Genomic DNA, 27,844 nt, shown 5'->3' on the forward strand with positions numbered 1-27,844 from the left:
GGGGGGCAGTGGACAGGAGGGGGGGGGCAGTGGACAGGAGGGGGGGGGGCAGTGGACAGGAGGGGGGGGCAGGCAGTGGACAGGAGGGGGGGCGGGGGGGGCAGTGGACAGGAGGGGGGGGCAGTGGACAGGATGGGGGGGGCAGTGGACAGGAGGGGGGGGCAGTGGACAGGAGGGGGGGGCAGTGGACAGGAGGGGGGGGGCAGTGGACAGGAGGGGGGGGGTGGGGAGGCAGTGGACAGGGAGGGGGGGGGGCAGTGGACAGGAGGGGGGGGAGGGGGCAGTGGACAGGAGGGGGGGGCAGTGGACAGGAGGGGGGGGGCAGTGGACAGGAGGGGGGGGGCAGTGGACAGGAGGGGGGGGCAGGGGGGGGCAGTGGACCAGGAGGGGGGGGGCAGTGGACAGGAGGGGGGGGGCAGTGGACAGGAGGGGGGGGCAGTGGACAGGAGGGGGGGGCAGTGGACAGGAGGGGGGGGGCAGTGGACAGGGAGGGGGGGGGCAGTGGACAGGAGGGGGGGGCAGTGGACAGGAGGGGGGGGCAGTGGACAGGAGGGGGGGCAGTGGACAGGAGGGGGGGGGCAGTGGACAGGAGGGGGGGGGCAGTGGACAGGAGGGGGGGGGGCACGTGGACAGGAGGGGGGGGCAGTGGACAGGAGGGGGTGGGCAGAGGAACAGGAGGGGGTGGGCAGTGAACAGGAGGGTGGGAGGCAGTGGACAGGAGGGGGGGTTGCAGTGGACAGGAGGGGGGTGCAGTGGACAGGAGGGGGGTGCAGTGGACAGGAGGGGGGGGGGCAGTGGACAGGAGGGGGGGGGCAGTGGACAGGAGGGGGGGTGCAGTGGACAGGAGGGGGGGGCAGTGTGGACAGGAGGAGGTCCAGTGGACAGGAGGGGGGGCGGACAGGAGGGGGGACAGGGGACAGGAAGGGGGACAGGGGACAGGAAGGGGGACAGTGGACAGGAGGAGGGGGCAGTGGATAGGAGGGGGGGACAGTGGACAGGAGGGGGGGACAGTGGACAGGAGTGGGGGGACAGTGGACAGGAGGGAGGGGGACAGTGGGACAGGAGGGAGGGGGACAGTGGACAGGAGGGTGGGGACAGTGGACAGGAGGGGGGACACAGTGGACAGGAGGGGGGACAGTGGACAGGAGGGGGGGGACAGTGGACAGGAGGGGGGACAGTGGACAGGAGGGGGGACAGTGGACAGGAGGGGGGGGGACAGTGGACAGGAGGGGGACAGTGGACAGGAGGGGGGGGACAGTGGACAGGAGGGGGGGACAGTGGACAGGATGGTGGGGGGACAGTGGACAGGATGGTGGGGGGGACAGTGGACAGGAGGGGGGTGGACAGGAGGGGGGGACAAGTGGACAGGAGGGGGGGTTGACAGGAGGGGGTGGACAAGAGGGGGGGCAGTGGACAGGAGGGGGGTTGACAGGAGGGGGGGACCGTGGACAGGAGGGGGGTGGAAAGGAGGGGGATAGTGGACAGGAGGGGGGGGGACAGTGGACAGGAGGGGGGGGACAGGAGGGGGGGGGACAGGAGGGGGGGACAGGAGGGGGGGGACAGTGGACAGGAGGGGGGGGAAAGTGGACAGGAGGGGGGGAAAGTGGACAGGAGAGGGGACAGTGGACAGGAGGGGGGACAGTGGACAGGAGGGGGGGGGACAGTGGACAGGAGGGGTGACAGTGGACAGGAGGGGGGACAGTGGACAGGAGGGGGGGGACAGTGGACAGGAAGGGGGGACAGTGGACAGGAGAGTGGGGGACAGTGAACTAGGAGGGGGGGACAGTGGACAGGAGGGGGGGTTGACAGGAGGGGGTGGACAGGAGGGGGGGACAGTGGACAGGAGGGGGGTTGACAGGAGGGGGGGACAGTGGACAGGAGGGGGTGGAAAGGAGGGGGGGACAGTGGACAGGAGGGGGGGACAGTGGACATGAGGGGGGGGACAGGAGGGGGGACAGTCGGACAGGAGGGGGACAGTGGACAGGAGGGGGGGGACAGTGGACAGGAGGGGGGGGACAGTGGACAGGAGGGGGGGACAGTGGACAGGGAGGGGGGACAGTGGGCAGGAGGGGGGTGGACAGGAGGGGGGGGGGACAGTGGACAGGAGGGGGGTGGACAGGAGGGGGTGACAGTGGACAGGAGGGGGAGGACAGTGGACAGGAGGGGGGGGGACAGTGGACAGGAGGGGGGGACAGTGGACTGGAGGGGGGGACAGTAGACAGGAGGGGGGGGACAGTGGACAGGAGGGGGGGGACAGTGGACAGGAGGGGGTGGACAGTGGACAGGAGGGGGAGGGACAGTGGACAGGAGGGGGAGGGACAGTGACAGGAGAGAGGGGGACCAGTGGACAGGAGGGGGGGGACAGTGGACAGGAGGGGAGAGGTACAGTGGACAGGATGGGGGGGGGGGGACAATGGACAGGATGGTTGGACAGTGGACAGGAGGGGGGGGACAGTGGACAGGAGGGGGGGACAGTGGACAGGAGGGGGGGGGACAGTGGACAGGAGGGGGAGGGGACAGTGGACAGGAGGGGGGACACAGTGTCACACACACACACACACACACACACACACATACATACACTGTCATACACACACACGTCTCAGTCCCGTGCAGCACTCAGTGGCGCCCTTTTCAGGCGCAGTCCCTTGCGGCGCCTTTCTAGGGCACATTACGATCATGTATGTATGTATGTATGTATGTATGTATGTATGTTACTGATTTTGTATGTACAGCACCTCCACCCAAAAAAAAAAATCCTGCACGCCAGTTTAAGCTAATGTATTGCTGTGATCTCTTCTCCCTACAAGCATTTGTCAACAAAAGGGCTCTTCTGTGTGTTAGATCAATATGGCTAGAATTATTACCTCAGAAGCTATTGAGCCTTTTAAAGGGGTAATTCCTCCTAGTGAACTAATTGCAGTAGTATGTTTATGGATCTTATCTGGGTAATTTCCTTTTATTTATTTTTTTTTATTTTTTTTTACACACCCAAATCTGACACCTATTGAAGTAATATTTAAAGTTAAATGTATGAGGGGCTTTCTCTCGTTTCTGTGATCAGGAAGTGCCTGCACAGAGTCCCTCCTCCTCACCAACTTTATTGGATCTCTGATAAGGACAGGGTGGGGGTAAAGGTAAAGAAAGCACTTGACTGACCAACAGTTCCCCATTAAGAGACCCCTAAGAAATTCAATTGGCTGACTGTGAGATTACACATTTAATGTGCAGCTGCTGTGGTCTTTCTGCGTCATGCATGTGTATACATATTATTTACACCTTGCTAAATAATTGTGCATTTTGTATTGCATGATTTTCTGGCTCACCTATGCCTGAATTAAAAGCAGTGCAGTCATGATGCGGGAAAACATTAAAATAACTGTGTGTAAAATTGACCGTCCAGTGAGGAAATTGGTCTCCTTCATCCTCACAGAGGCGAGATGTGAGGTTGCGGCCTCCTGGAAGAAAGTGTCCCCACCCTCCATGACTAAACTAAAAAACAGGATAAATGAAGTAATGCTTATGGAGAAGCTAACCACGCACCTTAAACTAAAAACGAGGCTTTTTACGATATCTGGTAACCATGGATAATCATATAGAACGAGTTAAGCTCACCAAGGAAGAAACAAGGAGATAAGGAATACAGATAAGGAAGCGTTTGATAATCAGTACCTCTATGAAGTTCGTTCAAAAGGGACACCAGCGACCAGGGCACACACTCCCCACCCCCCCCTTCCCCCACTCTTTTCTCTCCCTTTCTCACCCCCCCCCTTCTTCGCCTCTCCTTTATTGATAGGTCACCCGACTCGGGCAACAGGTTTTGCCATCCCTCCCCCCCCCCCCCAAAAAATTCAAAAATGTTCTGTATTAGGCTATGTATACCGTTTTTTGTATGTATATTTTATATCTGCCTAATAAAAAAGTTAAAATAAATAAATAAATAACTGTGTGTGGAGGCAGTGTCAGCAGGGTTGTCTTCCTTAGCATCTACCTGTAGGGTTAAGGGTGTGAGCATGGATGATGACGGGAAGGGGGTCTTGGTGACTGTCCGGGGCCCGGCTTGTCCATGAACTTCCAATGGCGCTGCTGAAAGCACAACCCCCTCCACCTCGCAGCTGGAATCGTCCAGCACCCACACACCCCACTCAACAGATAAGACAGAGCTGAGGTCGGGACTGTGGTGCTGGGCCCTTGGAATCCTCTGTGGGCAGGATTACATGGGCTGGAGTCAACTACAAAACCTGCCCATCTTAATCAGTTTACTGAGGGTGACATCCCACTGACCAGAGCTCAAGTTATTAATGTGCTCAAGACCCAGCAACTTCAGATACAGTAATTCCTTAAAGCAGCAGTTAAAGCAATATCCTACATGTGTTTTTTTAATAAATCAGTTCTGTACTATGAAAAAATACTTGTAGCATTTAAAAAAAAAAAATGTTTTAAAGACATTTTTAATGTTTATAGTGTAGGAAGCATTTCCAAAGTGACAGACCCCTTCCCCTTCTGATAGGCTCTGTCTCTTGAGCCCCGCCCTCTCTCTAGCAGTGAACCAATTGTATATTGTAACTGCCCAGTCAATCATATTCCATGACTACATTTCCCACAATGCTGTGCAAGAACTGAATAAAATAACCCGGAGCAAGCGATCGATTACAGGAGAACGGATCGATTTGCACCTTAGCTAATCACTTGTCAGTGTGCAGATTGAATTGATGCACATATTGAATGGGAAAAATATATATATTTTTAAAAACGGCAGCTTGAACAGCAGCTTTAACCCATGCTTTGCTGTGTAATGCTGCATGTGAGAACTCATGGGAAACATTCGTGAAATGGATAAGAAGCTAAGTGACATGCTCCGTATGCCTATGTTCATATAATTACCCAGAACCATTGCCTGCCACTTACCCTCTGTATAACACAACAATAGTGTGAATGAAGCGGGTTTTGAGGAATTTTACAAGACGTGCAGAATCATTCATGACTTCTCTAGCTTTTCTGTAACTTGTACAGTGGCCGGTTTTGTGGTCCCTTTTTTTTTAAATATAAATATATACTCGTGTGACGGTGAGGGGGTACCCAGGCCAGTAAATAAAGGTATTATGCCTGCCTGAGTCATATTGGGAAAATGTAGCGTGTCCGCTCTGCAGCCCAGCAATGGCTGCAACCCTGTAAATGTGTTGTAATTGTCTCTGTGTGTCCCGCTAGGTATAAGGGGACCACATCACTACCATGAATGAAACTGTATAAGTATTGTAACAAATAATGTATCAATTATGAACATTGTATCAGTGTTTCCCCGCAGACCGCAGAAAGGAAAAAAAGGTTTTCAAATGCCAGCAGCCTTGAGCATAGCACATAAGCGGTAAGCTAACTTTGACTAGGATCGTCCTAGCGCTTTGAATTTTGCTGTGCGTGTGGCTGGGGGTATATCATTAAAACGGTTATAGTTTATGTTTTATAAACTTTCATGAAAAGTCCCCCTCTTTTAAGTGTATTAATATTAAAAGAGCAAGGGAGTTTTCCTTCAAGCAGGCAGAGCAGCGGAAACACTTGATTCACAAGTACCATGATCAAAAGGTATTTGGCAGGACATGCCTGCAAGTGAGTCATGCATAATTTAACCCCGGACTTCTAAGGCATCCCGCGGGGATGGTCCCAGAATGTCTGACCAGGTCAGGAGTTAACAAAGGACTTGACATGTTAAAGTGCTAAGTGGAGAGGGGGAGATGTAAACAGCTTTCCCCTAGCAGATGTCCGGGGGGGAGGGGAGGAGACAAGATGTCACCAGGGAAGTGACAAAATTTGCGCCTGCCCTTGGCATACCTTGAAGCCCCTTTGCCTGGTTCCATGAATTACTGGCAACCTTGCCATAGGTGGGAAGTTTAGTTTCTATGCCACGATTTGCTGCAGAGTATACAGATAGGACTTTGGTGCTTTTAAAAGTCCGTGCAGCCGATCGGGAGTTAGATTCATCATGCAGTAGAAAGATTAATCTGAGCTGGATTCAAAACTTTACCACATCGTAACCTAAGTCGATAGTTCGTAAGAACTAGGGAATACAAAACCAATCCTAGAGCGGGAAAACGAAAAGATTACTCTCGGCGGAGAAAAGACTGTTTCGCGGCTCTGTTTTGCGCACAAACCCCGCTCCTGGGAATTTGTGCCCGAGACTTTATTTTTGTGAAGTTTGTTCCGGGAACATTTTATTTCGTTTTGCACCATCCCAGTAAGTGTTATTTCGAATATCAAGCTGTGTATGCTCATGTTGTAAATAAACTACAATTTATTAAATCTCTCACTTTGCTCAATCAAAGGATCCAGGTAATTAAGTTGTTAAAAGTTTTGGTCTCCCGTGACAACTCGTGATGGTGAAGGGGTAACCAGGCCATCAATAAAGGTATTATACCCGGCTGATTACCTCTGAACCATATTTGTGGGTTTAGAGTGTCAGCTCTTGGACCCATTGGTTGTACATAAAATGTATGTGATTGTGCAACATTAAAGAGTTTATGTGTGTTTTACTTTTCCAGGAGTGCTAACCAGTGGAGATTCACAGGCTCGGAGTTTCAAGGGGGGTTTTGTGGAAAAAGTGTTGTCACATTGTGTCTAGGTAGACAGGGCCCAGAGTTTCTGGCCACCCCAAAAATGTATCCGGGAATCAAGTCAGATTCCCAGGGACATTTAGGCACAGACCTCTGGTCAAAATCCTCCCTTGAAAACAGTTACGCAACTTACCGCCAGGTTCCCTGCTTCAGCACAGACCAGAAAGGCAAAGGGGGCAAAGGCCTGTAAAGTGTCCCTGACAGTCAAGAGGTCCCTAGGTTAAGGTCAGGGGTCTCCAAACTCAGTCCTCAAGAGCTGCCAACAGGCCAGCTTTTAGGATATCCCTGTTTCAACACAGGTGGCTCAATCAGTGGCTCAGTCTTTGACTAGGATGGACGGTCAGGTCGGTACTGGTCATGGGACTGAGCCAGGATTGTTGCCCGGTGTGAGAGCTATGGTTTACAGACAGACGGTCGGTAAAAAACAGAGCTTGAGGAGGACTTAGAGACTCATGAAGCAAGCATTGCTTCACCGGAGGGGAGTACACCCTTAGCTGCAGTTTCAGTGGTCATAAGTCAACCAGGGGCGCAGGATATTATCGTTATGGTGGCCACCGGGAATCCTACATGTGGTTTGCGTGTAATTGCCTGGTCTCCCGTGACAACTCACAATAACCTTATTGTGCCTAGGTTGTATCAAATAAAAAACAATCCAATTTTCTGATGCACACAAACATACAGTACAAGTCAAATTGGAGCTTATTTGGAATACTTCCCTAGATATAGATAATGTATTTTTTTTTAATGCAGTCTCCATTCTAATCATTTGTATTGTATTGTATGTCTTTATTTATATAGCGCCATTAATGTACATAGCGCTTCACAGTAGTAATACATGTGGTAATCAAATAAATAACAGATAATATAAATAACAGTGTTACATAATGATTATTAGTTAAATGAAATTGCCTAACTTCATTGACTATGTATTTTGCCACTATTCTCTGAATATAAAAACTAAATTGCATTGATTCAAATTCTCTTTATTTCTGTGTTGATTATCTTTATTAAGAGACAATTCAGATACAATTTTATGCAGTAATCTGGGCATAGACTATAGACGAAAGCAAAAGCTGCTGTTGATGTAAAAATGGCCGAGTTTTCCAATAACTTTTTGGTGTGATGTAGCATTCAACCGGGAAGAAACAATTGAGTGGTCTCTGGGTAAGTGGCGGCAAAAATCTGAAGCATTCACCCTATTCAAATGAAGAGGGCAATATATTAAAGTCTCTCAGCCGCTGCACAACTGAGAAGAAACTGGTGCTAAAACACCTTTTTGGCACAGTTTTGCAGCCAGGAGATTTTGCAAATAGGCCCCCAAAAATGTTCAGACATGGTCATTTAAAAATGGCCAATTTGCTTACAGGATTGGATTTTTTATTTTATTTTTTTGCTTTTCTTTTTTGAGGTAGGGAATTGGTTTCATTTTGGGGGCGGAGTGAACAGAACATTACTACAAGGCCTTTTTGCACTTCGTGCCCTTTCCTATTTTTTAGCACCAAAGAAATGATTGGATAATTTATGCAAAACTGGTTGGTAATACACTTTCTGCAGTATGTACATATTTGCTCAAAGAAAATTATTAGAAAAACTTCAGTCGGAAGATCAGAATAATTTTTTTAAAAGCCTCTCCATAAAATTATTTTTTATTAAACCCAAACATATTTATTAAAAGTTTTCAATGATAAAACATACCAGATGTGAATTCTTTTTATTCTTTAGTTTTTCATGAATCTGGTATTACTTTATCACAGCACAAAACAAACTTTGCTATAACCTTTATTGTTTTATTTAAAAAAATTAAGGCATCTACTAAGAAAAGTTGATATTTAATAGCTTACAGGTTCCAGCGAAACAGATGTCTTAATGGAGACTTGGGCCACTGTTGAATATATGAGGCCATCTTCTCTTTGTCAGGGAAGACTGATGACCCATTCATTAGAATGAATGAGCATCCAATCAAGCAATATATAGCTTCAGGGGATAGTAGACAAAGAGAAGACAACTGCACTGAATAGTGACCTTGGATACTTATTTAATATTGTCACGTTTAACACACACATATATATATATACAAATATTTGACTTTATAATTAACATTCATGTTTAAGTAGCCCACGCTGCCAGCATCTTCATGTCATCATCATCCTCCACTCTTTTCCGTGAGGATGCTGAAGGAAAAACAAAATAGCGATTAAGCAAGGCAAGTGGTTAATGGCATTCATGTCAATTGATTCAGATATTCTCCTTTGTTTGTCCTCCTTCAGCTACGAATTCCACTGCCTTAACTAGAAATGGTGCTTTGATACAGAGTATTACTACTTTTTACATTACTACTACATTTTGGACTGTAAAAGACCACCATAAGTGATAGACTGGGTAATGTGATGAGACACTACAATTATGAGCCTTTGAGGGGTGGGTTACTGTTTCCATGCAGAATGAGGCTATTTTGAAGAAGATGAGCAAGTTGATTAAAAAAGGCATACACACCTGCAGGAACAGCACACACTGTATCTCTAAACTGACCATGACTGGAGACAAAGGCCCATCCAAACAAAAGGGTGCTGAGCTTTAGCACACCTTTTCTCCCATTCAAATGAAAGGGAGTAAATGCATACTAAAGCTTAGCACCCTTTTGTGGATCTGGTCCAAAGATGTTTTGCTACATGATTAACTAACCAGCCAAAAACCTGCTAAAAGAGAAACAAGACCACCAACCCCCTACAGACTGAGCCACGAAAGGAAGATGGAGAAAAATGCTGACAGAAGATGAAGCCTGGAAGGGGATATGTATGTGCAGTGGTATGAATGATTGTAGTCACTGATTTAACAAGTATATACATTTCTACTCTGGGTGTGATTCTTTGACTGGTTCAGTAATAGCGCTTGGTGCTTGCTCGCCTAACACGGGGACACAGTGGTACTATTCCCATTCATTGTGTACTGTGGGTACTAAAATGAAGTCTACTTCAAGAAACGTCTCCGTGTCAGACTCCCATAACTCACCTGTTATTTTTACTTTTTTGAAGAATGAAATAAACCTGTTCTGAAAAATATTCAGTATATTTATGCACTTACAGTAAAAGACCGTTACAAATTTAATGAAGTCCTGGGATCTCCAAGTGCCACCTTAGAGCATAGTAATGCTACTGTACATGTTTTCTGGCCAATGACCTAAACTTTTCTTGCTTTCTGGGGTGCACAGTGACATTTTTCAGTGATCACCTTTCTTATTGCCCCTCCTGTACATTCTGTCACATAATTATGACAGTCCCTCACAGGTGTCACATATATGAGGAGTCAAGCTTTTGGGCCTGTATCATAAATGTTCGCAATTTTATATTTTGCACAAAAACCTGATGAAAATTTGAGAAACCTTAAACATTAATGTTTAAAAAATTAATGATGCGTGCACAAATTGGGGACTGTTATGAATTTGTTCCTTGCAACAATACTTGAATCAAACCTTGGAAGAATTACAATTTATCTGCTTTAAAATATCTGGATACTATATATTCTAGTTAACTGGTGTTGCTCAGTAATGATATTTTTATGGCTGAACTAGTCAATATGCATGAGATGGGAGCTGCAGACATGTCTTTGTTAACCTGTGTTGAGGGCCAGAGTTTACAACCCTGCCAATCATATTGTCTGATGCACTAATTGCACATGTTGTATTAGATTTTGCCTGTCTTCTAATATCCGATTTGCCTTGTCGCCGCTATATATATATATATATATATATATATATATATATATATATATATATATATATATACATACAGTACCTACATATTTGTGGGTGTGATAATTAATCTAGTATCCAGATCTACTTGGTAATGCAGAATATTTTTCCTATACCAAGATTTCATCTGTTTATAATCTGTGATTGGACCTAAACATGTTTAAGGGTCATTTAGTCTCATTGTGAAAGCAAATATCCGCTAGTTTTCTTATGACTTTTTGGTGTGATGTCACATTTTTGGCTGATTGATCATGTGCTTTTTTAGGTTCCTTTAATAAATGCATACAAGTATCCTTATGCACAGGCTCCGATATCTGCTCCTGCATCTTGAATTTTACACCTGTAATATTAAACTTAGTACCCTAGTGAATGTATCTTTAAAATGAATATATAGTGCATTGTTTGGTTTGCTTTGCCCTTCATTGGTTTTGTTGAAATGTCAGGCAAATCATAAGTCCAATTGGATGTTTTACTGCCATCATTTATTAACAATGAACCTGTGAGTTCTAAACATTTGGCATACATTTATTTTCTTCAAAATGTTAAATGAAAAGCCCTGAGTACTGTTTTGTCAAACTTTATTAGTTCTGACTCATGAATAATGTTTTCCTTTTATTACAGTATGGTCATTAACATTAGTATTTGAGGGTCCAATTAAATAGATTGAGCAGCAGTGCATTGTTCTTTTGTTACAAGTTTCTATGGTCCATTAGTTATAAGAATTTGTCTGTGGCTAATGTATTTATTTTGTGTTGTAATTGAAATCTGGTTTTATATATGCTATAGCATATTTTGTATAACCCCTGCTTCAGGTCAATTTCGTAATATTGTTTCATATAATTTTGTATTGAATTTTATTATAAAATAATTGTGTGTGTATGTTTTTGTGAAGACTGACAGAACCGTCTAATGAACAATGCATTGCATTCCAATCATTTCATAAATGTTTACTAAACAGCTTTCTGTTAAAGAATACCTTTTCTTTTTTACCTAATGCTTATATTGGGTATGACTTTTGCCCAAACCAAGTCAAATTTATTAGCATTTTGTCCACTTCTGTTGAATTAGTCATTATTGGTAGTGGTTGCTAAAGACAATTTTGTAACATAGGAAAGCTAAACTGAAAAGATACTATGATTACATCATGCGTGCAATGTCTGGAATAACGTGGATAAATGTCCCTTATGTGCTGTTATTTTCTGTTTCAAGAGCCTGTAACAGTTTCAATGGGTCATTTAAACATTGTTTCACAGTTAGATGAATATCGGATACCAAATAGGCTGAAAATGCACCATGGTCATAAACACCCACAGGATATTTTGGTTCAATTTCCAAGCGGCAGCTGTTTCTCACCACAGCAGTTATCATTTTTATATCCTCAACTCCTGCTGAGGTCAGGAAACAAGCTGTAATTTTATCAGTAAATTAGCCAAGTGAGCACACAATGTGACACAGAAGTCAGCAATGAGTAGTCTAAATACGACACATACATATACACTTATAGATATATCTTAGATTTCCCCTATAATTTGTCCACCGAGAGCCTTGAAATATAAAACGATTTACCGTGTCGGGATGGTTGGGATGGCAGGGATGTGGAAGGTACGCTTGGCAGTGTAACACTCGCCATGTGTTTGTTGAGATCCTCTTGCTCCAGTTCTTCTAATTCTGCCAACAGCTCATCCTGGAAGAATACCAGATATGCTCACACACATGTTGTGCAATTTTTCATTTCAGACAGATTGCTACTTGAAAATAATCGCTGACGTTACAATACAGCTTTTAATTGCACGGAACCACAAAAGCATAAGCTTCATTTATTGGACCCCTTCAGGGCACTTTCACATATTTCACAAAGTTTAGACCACGGGACAATAAGAAAGCGCATATATTCAGTGTAGTTACCTGCTAAACAGAGTCTACCTTGACGAGGTTGTCAGACTTGAATCATGTTTTGACCAAAAGATGCAACCAAATGACTGCTTTGCTAACAGATTTAGGTTCTAAATGTAAACATGTCACTAGTATGTTTTTGCCCAAATTGGTAGGAGCGCAGGATCTGTTCTTTTGTTACAACACAGAATATTCCTTAGATAAACTGTGCAGCTCTGTAAAATAATAGCCCAATAAACACCACTGGAGATCCATTACTTAAGGGGCAGTCCCACAAAAAGGTAAAGACAAAAGGTATTTGAAACAACCTATCAGAGTAATTGGCTTCCTTAGAAAAGACTTATTTGCTTATTTGCTTCATGTGTAAAAATGAATCTGTTCATATTTTATTTGAGGTTCATTTACTTTCAAAGGATATCAGGTAATTCATGTTATTTCCTCTTAATTCTTTAAAGTAATTATGCTGCCATCATCATCATCATCATCATCATCATCATCATCATCATCATCATCATCATCATCATCATCATCATCATCATCATCATCATCATCATCGTCATCATCATCATCAATGAAGGCCATGAACAATCTCCCAGCATATACAACAATTTACAGTCTTACCCAAAAGAAATTTGAAAAAGATTGTAAAAACGCTTTAATGCATTTGGTTGTTTTAATGACATTAAAAGGTTGAAATCTATATATGCCAAAGTGGGCGTTCAAGTTGTTTTTGGCCCAAAATCCCCATTGACATCTATAAAGATATTTGGCCAAAAACTTCATAAAGATTTTACCCCTAAGGCCCATATTTACCAAATGGTGCTATGCTACAGGACACCTTCTCGCACCAGAAGAGACATTTTTAATGTTTAAGAAATTATTTTAAAATACGTATGCCTGTCTGATTTGTTTAAAAATTGTATTGATCATCAACATTTAACCCATTAAACAAACCATTGCTCTTCCTTCACTTTGGTCCTAAGAGGGACTTCCCCTCTATTGTGTGAATTCATAAGTGATTGAAGTGTTTCCAAAAGGCTGCAAGTAATCATTAACTATTGTGTGCAGTTAGTCAGAATTTCTCTGGCAATCAGTAGCGATTCTCTCTGAAGGCTGCCAAGGTAGAGAATTCAGGTAGCAAAGCTGCCCTGTGTGAGACGGTAATTATCATTAGGGGTGTTAGAGCATACACTGAGTAGGGATCAGATGGAAAAGCCAAAAAGAATAACAAGCTGGTTTCTAAACCGGCATTCAAAGTTCACATTAAGTTCATAAAGAATTTGTCTACAGAGAGGACGGGTGAAATATCAAATTAAGATACTAAGGGCCAAGATCTGCGTATTACCAGCCCACGTCTCACCATGCATATGTATCAGTATCTTGTATATGTACTGTATATGTAACAGTATCTTAACCGTGCAGCCTCTTCAGTGCAACACGTTTCATATAAAATCCTGATACTCGTGAACATAAATTTGGTAATGTGCCACTTTTTTTACCCACTATAACTTTTTTTAACGGCTCGTTACGTTATACCCATGTACCAGCTTGACGTTGCATAGCAGGCAACCAACCTAACCACTGATGAGACCCACGACGTTGAAACTAGTCGATTTACTGGCTATGCACTTCTTTAACCCAGGCTGTGTTGAAAAGCTGTGTAATGAGGCAGGCATAAGTTTATAGTGGTCCGTGTTAAAACGGATAATAAGTAAAGAGTGACACAGTGTGCTCATTTGCATGTCGTTACCCAGAATCCTTGGCTGCACTGTTTGCTAAGAGATCATGGAGAAAGACAAAATTGAAGAGCTGTCTGAGACATGAAAATAACACACGTGCTATATTTGTTTACTGTACACTGTACAGTGGTCGGTTTTTGTCATTTTTTTTTTACCCAGCATAATTTTTTTAATGTCTAGTAATATGCAGTGGACCTATTTAACATTTATATGAAACTTACAGTCTAAATGTGGTTCTATCAAATAACGATAATATTCTAATATTAGATACATAGATAAATAGATAAATAGAAATGAAAAATATAAAAATCTGTTTTTTATAACATTAAGAAAAAAATATTTTCCTGTTTTCTCACCTCATCAAACTCCTCACCAAACCCAGCAGGTCGAGAAATGGCGTCAGAGATTTCTTGTGCGACATCCTGCTGCTCTTGAATATCCTGCATTAAATCATCAATCTTCCCTACATCCCTGAAAATGATGATACATTTGATATTATACACAGGTAATGAACACCATCTTGTGCTGTGTCACTACATACAGTAGATCAGGGGTGTCAAACTCAGTCCTAAGGGGCCACCAACAGGACAGGTTTTATGGATATCCCTGCTTCAGCACAGGTGGCTCAATCAGTGGCTATGCACCTGTGCTGAAGCAGGGATATCCATAAAAACTGGCCTGTTGGTGGCCCTTTAGGACTGAGTTTGACACCCCTGATCTAGATGCACTGTATGTACAAATTACAACGAGAAATGTTAGATCCTGCCACACATTAGCTCAGATATACAATTGTATGAGTTCTCTTAGAGTGTGAGCTACCCACTCCATTCTATGTACACAGAACATTTTCCATGATGTAGGCTAAAAACCATGTTTACTGTATGTAGGAGTGCAGGGACAATGTTTGGGTGCTGTATATACGCAACCAGTAACATGCATACATTACAGCAATGTAAAAATGTCCCACACTCCTAGTTCCAACCTCCACGACTGTATGTCAGCCCTAAACCACAAATGTATTATCCATGGTATTGAATGCAAATAGCTGGATAGGTTCTCTTAAAACAGCCATCCTTCCAGAAATCCAAATGCGTTTAACTTATATAATTGTATTCCTCTTGCCCCTGAGCATGTCCTGGTTTTAAACACATTTTTTTTTAACTAAAAAACATGATTTTTTAATCTCTAGCCTCTGAAATTACCATGGTAACCGTTGCAGTGCAATAGGTTTTGGGGAGAGCTTACTTTAACCTCTCAAACACTTAATGCAACAAAAAAAATTGGCGATCAGCACAGACTGATGCTTTATAGCAACAATCTTCTCCATCAAGAATATGAACCAGTTGGTCTCCCCTGGTATAACTGCAGTATTACAACAGGAGATTCACTCTAACTCCCTTCATAATTAGGGAAATAATCATTATTATTATTTTTTTTTATGATGAGGGCCTTATGCCGCGCTTATAGTGCCAGCGACGTCTCCCGAAAACAAATGCATTGCCGCTGCCGCGTGCGCTTATAGTTTCGCCATCGCGAAAACTGGTAGCCGGCAAAATTTGATTTTCCAAGGACTGTCGCCTCATGTGACGGCCCTTGAACCAATCAAATGCCCAGAACCCGCAACGACAATGCCCGGCGAAATATATAACTTTCGTCGGTGGAGACGGCGACGGGTGACATCACCCGTCGTGTCGCCATCAACAGCACTATCAGCGCAGCCTTATTGTAGGTGCTAGCAGCCTTCTGCTGGTGAGTCAAGCAGCAGGTTTACATTCCAAGCAGTACAGATGGCTACTTTGATGTTCTAAATCAATGGTTCTCAACTCCAGTCCTCGAGTCTTCGGCTGAGCCTCTGATTGAGCCACCTGTGCTGAGGCCGGTGTATCCTGAAAACCTGAACTGTTGGGGGGGCTTGAGGACTGGAGTTGAGCACCCCTGTAATCACAATTGTCAAAGAACGGGCCTCCAATAACCCTTAGTTGTATAATACAAACACGGGTCACAGGGAGAGAGTACAGCATTAGGATAAGAAAATTGCAGTTCATTTTAAACAGTGTTTTTATATGGTTGGTTAACATAATTTCTCAAGCAAAATAACGCGAATAACAAGACACACAATGTTTTTTCCACCGCTAAGGCTTTTGTTTTTTAAAAAGTTAATATAGAAAGATTCAAAGGGACTGGAAATGTAAATTGATAAGTTTCTTGATTGAAAAATACATTTGTAGCTCTAGTAATTTATTGCTTCTCCGCCAAGGTCAACATCACATTTTCTAATAAAGCCTGCAGTTTGTTTACGCTCTATCCGTTTTGTCATTTTCCATGAAATTACTTTGTATAATTAACAGGAAAAGCTTAGAGCCACAACATATTCTTCCGACTATCTGTCTTTACTGCACTGCAGGTTCTGTGAGTTGACATACAGTAGTGAGGAAGACATTTCCAATGTGTGGAGTCAGGATTTCAGTGTAAATAGAGTGAGATTTATGGTCTACTTGTTTACAAATGTAAAATATCACTCAACAATTTTTAGAGTAGATTATAAAGTTATTAAATTAGTGCAAATATAATTTGCTTTATTCTGAATGGTCACCTTTAACCAACAACACATTGGAAACACCTGCAGAGATTAGTAACATACAGTACTGCCTAATAAAATCCTTCTTTACCTTCTATCTATCTATCTATCTATCTATCTATCTATCTATCTTGCCATTTGAATGGACTGGTTTGCATAAAAACTCAAAATTCACGCAACATTTGTGAACTTCTTTGGGTGGCAATATATCAAGTAACTCATTAACCTCTGTGTTGGTTGTGACATTGAACAACTGAGTAGTTTGCAGGTAAAGAGGGAGACGATCTTCATTGAGCAATCCAAGCCGGTGAATTTTTGCCAAGCCGGCAAACCCCGTTCATTTCAGCTCCAGGGATCCCCTACTTCCGGAGATAATTACCGGTAGCTGCTCCGGCTCAGCAAGCAGAGCGTTAAAGTTTCAAGCTCCTGCATCACGTGGGCCAATTGGAAGCCGCACTGATGACATTACGGCTTCCTATTGGCCCATAGGCCAGGAAATATCCACACAGCAGACATGTTGTGAACTCTGGTAGCTGAGTGGAGTGGCCACCAGCACCTAATTTGCAGGAAGGTAAGTATCTCCGGAAGCAGGGGATCCCCGGAGCTGAAATTAATGGGGCTCAGCTTCGGAGACCCCCTGCTTTAACCCAAGATATACTGTAAATTTAATTTTTTTTTTTTTTAATCGATTGCTTCTTTAAATGCACACCAATAAAAAAATTCAAATAAGAATTTAAGGACATACTAGAACAGTCTGCTTGGCTACACAGTGAATGTCATCTACTATTGAGAAGTTACTTTTGTGTTATTTATTTTTGCCCAAATAAGTGCTTAACACTTAGAGAACAAAGGGGAAAAAAAGAATTCCTATTGTTCAGTTATATTTTAAAAAGTCAGTCAGAAAGTAATTTTTTTTTCTATGTCAGCTCAAGAAATCTAACTTTTCAGAAGATAATGCTACACTGAATGGGAAAAGGATTTCTGTTTAGTCAAACTTATTATGTTACTAATCTTGGATACAAAAAAAACCCCATAACCATAAGAAATAATATACGGACAAGATTTTATGGACATCCTTGCTTCAGCAAAGTTGGCTCAGTCAAAGACTGAGCCACTGATTGAGCCACCTGTGCTGAAGCAGGGATATCCATAAAAGCTATCCTGTTGGTGGCCCTTGAGGACTGAGTTTGAGACTCCTGGAATAGAGCCCTCTGTGACAGTAGTAAATGTAAATAAATGGCGCCCTTAGACACTTACCTGAAGCCGCCCTCCTGTTCCCATGGCAACATGATGTAATGCGCATGCGCAGAAGTGGCCAGCACTGCTCATGCATGCGCAGAAATGGCCAGTGCTGGTCGCGCACAAGTGTCAAACGCCGATTGCGCGCGCGGGTGGGGGGGGGGGCAAGCCAGCATGCCGCCTCCAAATTCTGCCCCCCCCAAATTCTGCTGCCTTAGGCCTGGGCCTAATGAGAAATCTGCCACGAGTCCCTGGTCAATCCCTGACCACATCTTTATTGATTTAACTGTTTAAGTCCTTCTCTAGCCTCTATTTCAATTCACCTGACCACTGCTCTAATTAACATTCAGAGAGAGCAGGATACCTACACTCACATCATCTGCATTTTGTATCTATTGTGTTTCCTCAGACCTGATTACTGTATATTTGTGCCTTTTGATGTGAAACGTCTTTGGGTACACCAACCACATGCGCAAAATTGCCTGGCAGTAAATGGCATTGAGGGAGACGGAAGTCACTGGTGACGGAAGTGACATCACTGCTGCCAGAAGAGGCCGTCAGTGTTGCCAGCTTCCCGAGGAGGAGTCACCGTACAGGACGAAGGCAGCGCTGGACACACACACACTTGTGGGGGGGGGGGGAGGGGGGACAGTCACTCACAGCTCGGGGGGGGGGGAACAGGGGGGGTGGGCCACTCCGGGCACTTCACTCACAGTGCTGGGGGGGGGGCTGCTCTGGGCCACTCACAGCACGGGGGGGACGGGCTGCTCCAGGCCACTTAAGGTGCCAGCAGGGGGGGGGGTGGCCTTCTCTGGGCCACTCACAGCGCCGGGGGGCAGGCTGCTCCGGGCCACTCACTGTGCCGGGGGGCTGCTCTGCCCCGGGTGACTCACTCAAACTCACTGAGAGAGGGGGGGGCGAGCTGCTCACTGCGCCCACCCACCTAGGTCAGTAAGTCAGTCATTCACCCACCCAGGTCAGTAAGTCAGTCACCCACCCAGGTCAGTAAGTCAGTCACCCACCCACCCAGGTCAGTAAGTCAGTCACCCACCCACCCAGGTCAGTAAGTCAGTCACCCACCCACCCAGGTCAGTAAGTCAGTCACCCACCCACCCAGGTCAGTAAGTCAGTCACCCACCCACCCAGGTCAGTAAGTCAGTCACCCACCCAGGTCAGTAAGTCAGTCACCCACCCACCCAGGTCAGTAAGTCAGTCACCCACCCACCCAGGTCAGTAAGTCAGTCACCCACCCAGGTCAGTAAGTCAGTCACCCACCCACCCAGGTCAGTAAGTCAGTCACCCACCCACCCAGGTCAGTAAGTCAGTCACCCACCCACCCAGGTCAGTAAGTCAGTCACCCACCCACCCAGGTCAGTAAGTCAGTCACCCACCCACCCAGGTCAGTAAGTCAGTCACCCACCCACCCAGGTCAGTAAGTCAGTCACCCACCTAGGTCAGTAAGTCAGTCACCCACCCACCCAGGTCAGTCACCCACACACACTTTCACCAACACACACTGTCACACTGTCACTCACCCACACTGTCACACTATCACGAACCGTGTCACGCACACACAGAGACACAAACAAACACGAGGAATTCACAGTTAGTATAAATATAGAAGTGCAAATAGCTAAAACGGGGTGTGTGCAGAGCACGCGCATTCTAAGTGAAACTTCTTTGCGTTTTGTCTCTGAAATTGTGTTTTAATTTTTAAGGAAAAACAGCACCATCACAAACACAATTTCTGTGACAAAACAGTTACAAAAGACTAAGAAGTTTCACTTAAAATGCACGTGCTCAGCACACATACCCTTTTTTTCTTTTTATATTTACAATACCCTTTGTGTCTATTCCATGCAGTTTAATACCCTTATTGGATTATAGCCTTCACCACTTCTGCTGGGATTACAATTGCACCAAGACTTCAATGGATTTATCATTGAACAGTTATAAATCTCACTCATGAATGAGTAAATCATTTGAGAGCTATTTGTGGTTACTTAGTCTTAGGCTGCGCTTATAGTGCCGGTGACAGCGATGCAACGTCACGGCAAAACAAATGCATTGCCGCCGTCGCGTGCACTTATAGTAAGCGCGACGCGACTGCGCGACGGATTGGTCGCAATCACTGGAAGTCTTCTCTATTTGATTTTCCAGCGACTGTCACGTTGCCGGCACTATATGCGTAGCCTTATAGAGTATACTTTGTATCACTCATGTTTTTATCTATAAAGTTGTCTGGCCACGTCACATGTACCAACCCACCTCAATTATATATTATTGTCACATTCTTAAAGTGTGAGTTAAGTTATTATATGTATTCTAAAATGTTACCCTGATTTGTAAGAAATTCTGTTTATGTGTCTGTATGTCTGGTTTATAATTCTAGGTGATATCGGATGAATATCCTTCTTAAAGGAGCAATGCAAGCAATATTTTACATGTGTTTAAAAAAAAGCAGTTCTGTAGTATTAGATAATACGAACAACATTTTGTTTATTTCAAAATTCAACTCTTAATGCCATTTTTAATGAGTTTTAATACACGGAGCATCTTTTCTATAGCAGGCTTTAGCCCACCTTTCCAGTAGTGCAAGATCTTTGTAACACTTTCCTGTTTGTGAACATTTGTTGCCAATATTCCTAGCAGTTTTAGCTGCAAACTGTAACAATAGATAATGTAACCTTAGTAATATAAGAATACATTGTAGCTGTTGAGGTACACTGACCAAAGGATTGGTTTGAAAGGGGAAGACAGCAATTTAGTGATTCATGGGAAACAGGATCTTTGCTGCTCGATCACGGGAGAACCAATCTATCGGCAGCTTAGGTAATTAGTTTTCAATAAAGGTACCCAAAGGCTGCATATATTAAAAACATATTTTTTAAGCTACATGGATTGCAGCTTTAAAATAATTGCTACAAATTTAAAACAGAATTTGTTGTCCACAGAGACAATGTTGTCAAACAAAAGGGTGCATATTACCTGAGGATGCTCTATTATCTGCTCATAGGACCATACAGAACACATCTCCCAATTCAATTTTAATTTAGAGATAGAAAGAAGTGGAAATGTAACAACTATGAATGTTATATATCAAAGTGCCTCTTTAATATTTTAACCCACTATTAGTGCATACAATCCTATATCTCTCTCTCCTTTGTGGCCCTCTGTCATTCTCCAGAACAAGTAAACCTTGTGTGTCCACACTGAGTTAGGGCTACAACATAGGGACTTCAAGCTCAAGAAATCCATGACCCCATCTAAGACCTAAGAGGGGAATCAAAGTTTGTGCTCAACCACTCACACCTTATCCTCACATGTGGTATAAAACATGACTGTAACAAAGAAGATAAAATAACCGCTGTAAACCCTACTATGAAGGCAAAAGTGGTTCTATTATGGTTTAAAACAATTGCTACAAATGTAGCAAAGAGAACAAGTCTATTGATTTCAATGGAATTATATTTTTTAATAAATCTGGTGCCATGTTTTATACCTGAAATGCACCACTTTTGCTTTAATACAGCAATGGGACATACCAATCATTTGTGCTTACTGAATCCAAGCCATGGACCCCAAAGCCTTGTAAAATGTTAAATTTTCTTACATGTTTTCATGAACTGTTTTCATGGCCTTTGCAGCGTAGCCCATGTTTTTTAACACTTCTGTGTTTGTGTGGGAATTCTCCAGTGCTTCTCTCTGAAACTCAATAGTTGACAGTGTTCCGTCAATTTGCATTAATTGCTTCTCCAATCTCTTCTTTCTTTTTAATGCTTGTAAGGCAGCTGAGTAAAGAAAGAAAGAAAATGTAAAATGTCATATGTGATAAGCTTAGCAAGAATTATAGTTGTCATTTTTCCCACATGCCCTCCTTCAATATAATTCTCAAATATGGTGAAATTAGCACATAATCATTGATGCATTCTGAATATCTGGACTAACATTCTGATTAATTTCTTCAAACAGGTATGTTTCTGTGAGCTGAATTCTCCTATCAATTGCAACAGAATTTAGAATCTAAATAACTATTTGGTATGTTTCTGTGAGTTGATTAGGCAAACCCCTCCCTTAATTGTTAGTCAAGGGCATGCGATCAGAGTATTTAAGACAGTCTATCTTGACTGTGAGCCATATGGCTGTGTGTAACAACAAAGTGTCACATTTAAAGTGTCTGTAGAGTTAATTTTGGAGTTGAAATTGGAGGTGAAGATTAGAGGAAGATCTAGACTCTGCACAACAACAACACCTTTGCAACTTTGAGAACGTGGCTTTCTAAATGTTGTGATTCTTTATACTCTTCCTATCCTCCAATACCTGGGAAGTCTCTCCTCTTGCATCTCACTATGCCCTCCCTATTGCTTTTTCTGTATACGGTTTCCTCACTCCTTTGTGAACATCTCCGTTCTCTCAAACTTCCCCACTCCCCACTACACTATTATTTATACACCTCTCTCCCAACAACTTCTTTACCCCTCAATAAAAAGCTCCCACACAAAACCTCTATTCACACCCTTTATCTACTCCTTCCTGCTGCTGGGGATCTCACCTAAGCCTAAACCCAAGCATACACACCTGCTCTCACCCACGCCTCCCTGCCATCTATTCCCCTGTAAATGGTGTTAACCTTTTGATTTAATACTGACTAACCTTAAAACTCACCCCACAAATCAAGCATCCCAACAACCTGTACACATGGCTATCGTCCCACACCCACAGTCCCTCCTACCACCCATTGTGGCCAAGCACTGCCATCTATAGCACTTATTCTCTCATTTGTCTCTGTAAGTCTCCCATCATACCACTTAGATTGTAAGCTCTTCAGGGCAGGGATTTCCTTTCCTATTGTCTGATTTTGCTGCACTTATTGTATCATGCACTTATAATCCCCCTTACTGTATTCTTTGTGAAGCGATGAGTACACTTTTGGCGCTATATAAATAAAGACATACAATGCAATATACATGAAAGGGGCATACACCTAAGGAAAAAACATGTGTACTATATTACCATGTTTACTCTGTGTTCACTGTAATAGGCATATTTGTTACAATCGTTTTTCTTGTGCCACTTGGGAAGGAGAAAGAACCTTCCCAAGAGGATGCTTTGAAGGTTGTGATAACATTCAATTAACCAACGTAACAGATTATTTATGGGTGCTCTTTCTTCTTCAGCTGTACCGAGAGCCATTTTAAGTCTGGAAAGCTTGTATACAACAACTACACATATGCTGGTCAATTAAAATGTACTACAACATGTAGCAACATTTATAACAGTACATAGACTACATCACATTTTCATCCAAACAGTAATCCCTTTGCTTCTGGAAAATATTGTTATACATTGCATCATTTTGCAGCATTTCTGGCAGTAAAAACAAGTTTTTCAGGGGAGCCCAGAAAGTCTTGACTCTTTGGGGCTTATTCCAGATCAGCCAAAGCAGCCGATCGGCCCATTTTTGTCCAAAATTCCCCATTGACTCCCTTTCATGCGAGGGCGTACATTGACAGCTGAGGGACTTAATCCTACTTAAACTGATTTGTGGTTGTTTAATTAGAAATACTGTTATAAAAAAAACTTCAAAATGGCCACCATCATGAGATTTTAAAAACGGTTATATGTCTAAGCAACCTTGAATTTCAGCCTCACCGATTCCGCAGTTAAAAATTTGTCCCGTACTAGAACATAACAAAATGAGTATTTATTCATGATATTTGTTATTGTTCTAAATTTGTATGTATGGCTTCAGAGTTCTCATTGTAAAAGCTCTCATATACACATTTCCACAGAATAATTGCAGCATTCGTGTACTTAATACAGGAATGAAGCAAAGGGATTGCCACACATTTCAGACTTGATATTGAAGGTGGACTATAAAGTCTGGCCAAGCGGGGGGAGAAAAATACATTCTTACAGTATTTAATTAATTGATCTGCATACACAGACTTCCAGTAGTTGTAAGGAAGTGAATACAAGCTACTTTGTAGTTAATTTTGCTGTGAACAGGATACTGAGTGGAAAGTTACTTTTATTATGAGAAGCTCTCTAGAGATGTGTTGGAGTCCCCTGGGAGCAGGCCTCCCCTCTTGCCTCCCTAACTGGAATGTTGGCTGAATGCCTGAATGTGTTCTCTGATGCATTTGTACACAACAAAAATGTGCCAGACTCTCAACTGTGGCAAAGCTGATAGTATACTCAGGACTGCGGGCAGTATAAATTGATCACAGAATAGAAACTATTGACCAGGCAGTTCATCTTAACCGATGATGGCAGTCGCCTGGTTGTTGATGACATCATGAGAGGTATCCTAAGTGCCATATAATGCTGAAATATATCAGAAGCTACAGTATGTACCCAATAAATTATATTTACTCATAACAACTGGTGTTGGTGTTATTCATGTGTGCACTCGTGGCTGAGATCGACAACCCGAATCAATCTTTTGAACAAGTAATTTTCTTCTCAGAACACACACACACACACACACGCACACACATATACTATATACACACACACATCCATATACATACACACATACACACATGTATATTGCAAACATGCTTATTTCTAGTATTCCAGGGCATATATGTAAACTAAAATATATAGCAACATTTTTGGGAAAAATAAAATGTGTGCTTCATCCCACATAGAAATAGTAATATACTGTAATGTAATAAAGACAGCAAGAGGAAAATAAAAAGGAAAGAGTTTGTCTGCATATGTTTGAGGTGGGTATTTCGATACATGTTGTTGCCTCTGTTGCGGCGGCTGTAGATGGATAAGTGTGTTTTAACCTTCCCAGACAGGGCTCTATGGTTTGGAAAAGCCATGTGATGGCAGTCAGTGGCGAGTGAGCAGGATTAATTTGTGCGTGACTTCCTAGTGTCCATTCTCGACACATGGCTGGGCCCGTGAGGTGCTCGGCTTGGTGGCTGTTGCTGGCCATGGTTTGAGTACCATTGGTCTTTACCCGGTGGTTGAGCACTCTAGCAGGGTGTTGGCACTTTTCGGATTACGTTATCTGTTTTAATAAAAGGAACGGACATTGTACCTACAGACCTTTGTTGTGTGTTTATTTTATATGTATCATTAGAACTGTCGACAGGTGGGGGGGGGGGGGGGCCTGGGACAACTGTCCCGGGCCTAGTGGATAAAGAGGTACCGCCGGACGATGGTGGAAGTTTGGCCCGGCAGAGGTTGGGCACAACTTCTGCGTCCGGCTGCTGGTCCACACTGGAATTGTGCCTGCCCCTGTGTTGGGCCCAGCTTGTGGGACCAAAGTGGCATCAGAGTCCTGAGTCCCAATCCCCATCCCCAAGTTAAGTGTGTGTATTATGGAGGTATTGTGTGTGTAGTGGGGGGGAGGGTGTTGGGATTATTTTGTTTGTGTGTGAATGTGTGTAAGGGTGATTTGTGGGGGTATTGTGTGTGTATGTATGTAGAGAAGTGTTGTGTGTGCAGAGGGGTGTTGTGGGTTTATTGTTTAGAGGAGTATTGTGTGTGCATGTTTAGAGGGGTGTTGTGGGGGTATTGTGTGTGTGTAGGTGAATTTGTGGGGGTATGGAGTATTGTGTGTAGGGCAGTTCTGTGGGGGTATTGTGTGTGTGTGGGGGGGTATTGTATGCGTGTGTATTTGTGTAGGCGGGATTTGTGGGGGTATTGGGTGTAGGGGTTATTGTGTGTGTGTGTGTGTGTGTGTGTGTGTGTGTGTGTGTGTGTGTGTGTGTGTGTGTGTGTGTGTGTGTGTGTGTGTGTGTGTGTGTGTGCGCATAGGGAGGTATTGTGGGGTATTGTGTGTGGGGGGAATTTGAGTAGGGTGTTTAGTGTGAGAAAGGGAGGGATTGTGGGAGTGAGATTGAGTGAGAGAAGAAGTGTAAGATGAGGATAGTGAGAGAGTTGGGGAAGAGTAAGAGACAGAGGTGGGTAGAGAAATAATGGGGGAGAGTGTGAGAAGGGGAGAATAGAGGGGGTGAGGGGGCCCCTGTGGAAACTGTAGTCCTGGACCCCAGGAAAGCTGTCGACTGCCCTGTGTATCAGTATGGGGATTTATACACAGGGTAGGGGAGCCTCCTCGCAGGATCCAAGATCATGCTAGGATCTTTGTTTTAAAAAAATAGTGTGGCACAGATGTCTGATCTTGATCTAAACAATATACTAAAAGAGAACAATGATCACAGGAGCACAATGGATGCTTTTCTACACTTTTCTTTCAGGAGTTTTAAGTTTCCAATTATCTACTGGACAACAACATTTCTTGTGCAGTGCGAACTTCTTCCCCAAGATAATGTTTCACTACAGGATTCTTTTTGCTAACAAATACAATGCATTATTTATCAGAAGACTATTTAGGTCAGCCTGTCAGTTACTTGGTAATATTTGGGATTGTTAATGTGATGTGTTTTGTCTCCATTACTCACAGCAGAGCTTGTACACATACAGGGAGGCACAGTAAACTGCACATATCTGTAAAGTATAAAAGAAGCCAAACAAGTTACACCTCATGCTAAGAATAGAACAGTATGCAATGGCTGATCTTTGTAAAACTGGCAAAATCACTTGGGGAAAAAAAGCCCTGAACAAATAAAAACAAGTTACTAGAAAAGGCTATGTTGTTGATTTTATAGCAAGTTCCTAGTTTTGCAGCAGTTAAATTAAGTGTACATATCTGCATACCAACTGTGTGTCTTACAGACACAGGTAACAAAGAGAAGTTACTGCACTTCTTTGCTAGACAGTATACAACATAATTTTGATAGAAAGCACAATATTGCATGACGTTGTACAGTATTTGTTATTGTAGCATGATATAAAAAAGATGTTAAATACATTGATGTGTGTGTGGTTTTAGTCAAAAGATAAAGTAATACTTTGGACAGTACATTTTAAAAGTAAAAAATAAAAATAAAGCTAGTTTAAAAGATGTTGATAGTTCACCAAAACATCAAAGCACACCATGGATCGTATCAATGACAGATCACTATGATCTGGTGGCTAAGAAATGGATAGATCCTGTCTCTCCGGATTGGGTACACGATCTCCACCTTACTTACCCCTCTTGTTGTTGGTGCCATATTTTCTTGCTGTAGCCAGCTCCTGCTGAATCTTCTTCTCGAGGTACTCCTGCTTTTTGGTTAGCATATCTTCAGTCTCTCTCAGTTTGAAGAGTGCCTCCTGGGCGCTGGGACCTTTCTTACTTCTGGAAGATCCAGTAGACTTAAATAACTTGGAAATCTTGCTCATTTTCGCCTTTACTTTTATTTACCAGCAGCAGTCAAAATATATCCATACAAAAGTTCCCTTGGAAGGGAGAATACTGGGATATTCTAAAGACAATGTGAAATTCCAATTCCAAATACAGAGGAGATATTCATTGTAAGCTGACGTGAGTGAAGTCAGACACCTGTCATTTCCTGCTTTATCAAACCTGTATGGCAGGTTCAGTCAAACATCAACCTTGTAAAAGTCCAGGGAGCGAATGGGTGGGGCCACTAAGGAGGCAGTCAAGTGACTTGTTACGTAGCTAAATACCTGTCTGCTGATCTGACATTATTCCCACACCTACTTAATAACAGACAAGCATGTAATAATAACATCAACATTTCATTTTCAGCAAATCAAGAGGCTCCATTCCCCAAGGAAATACCTGCTATTTACAATACCTAAGATCTTTTTAAACCCCTTCAAATATTAATTTCACTCAAAATAATGTAACATTTGCAGTAGTTTAGTAAACCACAATTGATCAATAATATACAAAATGGAATACATAAATAATATTCATAAGTATTGTGATGTCTCATCACAGCGTAGGATCTTATGTCCCAGATTTAAGCAGGAAATTTAGAATTTCTCTATATGGGGTTTATATACAGGCTTAAATAATACAGTAACAGGCCCACCGTCCCTTTAAGTCAAAAACAAATCATAAAATAAACGCCTACTTCTCTTAGGAGACTACACATTCAGCTTCAACCCATACTAACTGGATGGACAGCTAAGCTGGTTACCACCCCAAAACAGGTACTATTATAGCTAAACA

At 43.1% G+C, this 27,844-nt stretch overlaps 1 protein-coding gene across 1 annotated transcript; it reads right to left on the minus strand.

Annotated features, from left to right (window-relative positions):
• Positions 1–7,924: 7,924 nt before the first annotated feature.
• On the minus strand, positions 7,925–27,252 carry CHMP4C (charged multivesicular body protein 4C). Its single transcript, XM_075583021.1, has 5 exons — positions 26,856–27,252; positions 21,416–21,593; positions 14,342–14,456; positions 11,920–12,037; positions 7,925–8,776 (listed from the first exon to the last, which is right to left on the minus strand). Exons 1-5 carry the CDS (start codon positions 27,043–27,045, stop codon positions 8,712–8,714), a joined length of 666 nt encoding a protein of 221 aa, XP_075439136.1. The 5' UTR covers positions 27,046–27,252; the 3' UTR covers positions 7,925–8,711.
• Between the last annotated feature and the right edge of the window lie 592 nt (positions 27,253–27,844).

Source organism: Ascaphus truei, chromosome 2 (genome assembly GCF_040206685.1).
Source record: "Ascaphus truei isolate aAscTru1 chromosome 2, aAscTru1.hap1, whole genome shotgun sequence".
Taxonomy (NCBI): Eukaryota; Metazoa; Chordata; class Amphibia; order Anura; family Ascaphidae; genus Ascaphus; species Ascaphus truei.

What these genes read in the sequence shown, in the direction of transcription:
- CHMP4C (XM_075583021.1), bottom strand. Translation starts at nt 27,045, where the DNA reads ATGAGCAAGATTTCCAAGTTATTTAAGTCTACTGGATCTTCCAGAAGT. An exon ending in TTGGTGAGGAGTTTGATGAG is followed by an intron (nt 12,038 to 14,341) that starts GTGAGAAAACAG and finishes GTATTCTTCCAG; the next exon opens with GATGAGCTGTTGGCAGAATT. An exon ending in ATCCCAACCATCCCGACACG is followed by an intron (nt 8,777 to 11,919) that starts GTAAATCGTTTT and finishes TTTTTCCTTCAG; the next exon opens with CATCCTCACGGAAAAGAGTG.